This window comes from Microcaecilia unicolor, chromosome 8 (genome assembly GCF_901765095.1).
Source record: "Microcaecilia unicolor chromosome 8, aMicUni1.1, whole genome shotgun sequence".
Classification (NCBI taxonomy): domain Eukaryota; kingdom Metazoa; phylum Chordata; class Amphibia; order Gymnophiona; family Siphonopidae; genus Microcaecilia; species Microcaecilia unicolor.
Window position 1 is genome coordinate 86,872,014 of NC_044038.1, and position 1,437 is coordinate 86,873,450.

At 43.1% G+C, this 1,437-nt stretch overlaps 1 protein-coding gene across 1 annotated transcript; it reads right to left on the bottom strand.

The window, feature by feature from the left end:
- Positions 1–277: 277 nt before the first annotated feature.
- Positions 278–1,132, bottom strand: LOC115476798 (free fatty acid receptor 2-like). The gene has a single exon (XM_030213375.1). It carries the CDS (start codon positions 1,130–1,132, stop codon positions 278–280), a length of 855 nt encoding a protein of 284 aa, XP_030069235.1.
- Positions 1,133–1,437: the final 305 nt, after the last annotated feature.

Sequence of the window (1,437 nt, forward strand, 5' to 3'; positions counted from 1 at the left end):
GGAGAAGGGGGATAAAGGAGTAGAGGTTTGTAAAGACAAGTTTCATGGGCAATGCTTGCTCACCTAGGTAGTAGTATGGTATACTTGCCTATACTCAGGTTATTCCAGCTCTCACTAAAGAATTGCCACTGGGATTTGCAGCAATGAAGAAGTTTTCAAAGGTCAGTGGTGGTGTTTATTATTTCCAGTGGAATTATCCTATTCTTCAGTTTGAAAATTATAAAATAAAATCTTCCCTTGTGAAATTAATGCTGAACAGACTGTAGGATCCATTATACTACAGGCTAGTAGTGAAAATTTGTGGTTTCTGTTTCTGTACATCTTTCACAAAAGCAGCTGAAAATTTCCGTTGCACGGATCCATATTTCTGCTGCAGTGACTTCCAGAAGTGAAGGAAACCCTTGTCCGTAGCTGAAGAGAGAAAGTAGAAGACAAGGGGGTCCAGAAAGGCATTGCAGGTACTGGGCAAGAGCGCCTCCCTCCGCCACCAAATGTTTTCAAAAGTGGCATACCCAATCACATGTGAAATATTGTAGGGTGCAAAACACGCTATGAAGAGGGTCATGGTGGTGATGGCTACCTTAATAGCCCTCTTCTTCTTGCTGACATGCATCTGTGATCTCATCAGGATCTGAAGACAATGAATGTAGCAGAATGTGGTGATGGACAGGGGCAAGAAGAACAGCACAATGGACAGCTCCAGCCTCACTGGTACCACCACTTTTAGCTGCTCTGTTGTGAAACTCTCATAGCATTCTGTGCCATTTGGTGTGGTGGAAAGAAAATAGGCAGCGCTGGAATTGAGGCCAGTTTCAATGAAAAACACCAGAGACACATGGAAGATGACAAAAGCCCATAGTGCCAGAGAGACATAACAAGAGTATTTGGGTTTCTTGTACATCTGGTATGTGATGGGGAAGGCAGTGCCAAGGTAACGGCCGATGCTGACAACTGTGAGGAAGCAGACACTGGCATAGATGGTACTGAAGTGGAAGAAGTTGTAGATAGGGCACAAAATAGCAGGTAGGGTCCACTGGTTGGTGGAAGTCTCTATAATTTTTATGGGCAAAAAAAGAATGAAAACCAAATCTGAGATGCACAGGTTAATCATATAGATGAGGTTGGGGGTCATCCTGACCCTGCTTCGTTTGTAAAAAACATATAGGGCAAAAATATTGAAAGGAAGTCCTAGGCCAATAGTGACCACATAGATGACCAAAGATAGTGTTTTCAGTGAGTCCATCATCTTAGGTTCACACAGTCTAGAATCCCAGGAGAGACAAAGAGGTTTCTTCTCGTTGGTACTCTGGTATTGGCTGTAAGTCAGGGTTACCTTACTGCAAATAGCCAGCTTTCTAGCTTGTCCACATGATATAGAGTGGACGATGACACATCATGCTGGTAAATATAAGGTGAATGAAATGCACATGGAAGACT

Excerpts from the sequence above, each read along its gene's own strand:
- LOC115476798 (XM_030213375.1), bottom strand. The coding sequence starts at position 1,132 with ATGACCCCCAACCTCATCTATATGATTAACCTGTGCATCTCAGATTTG.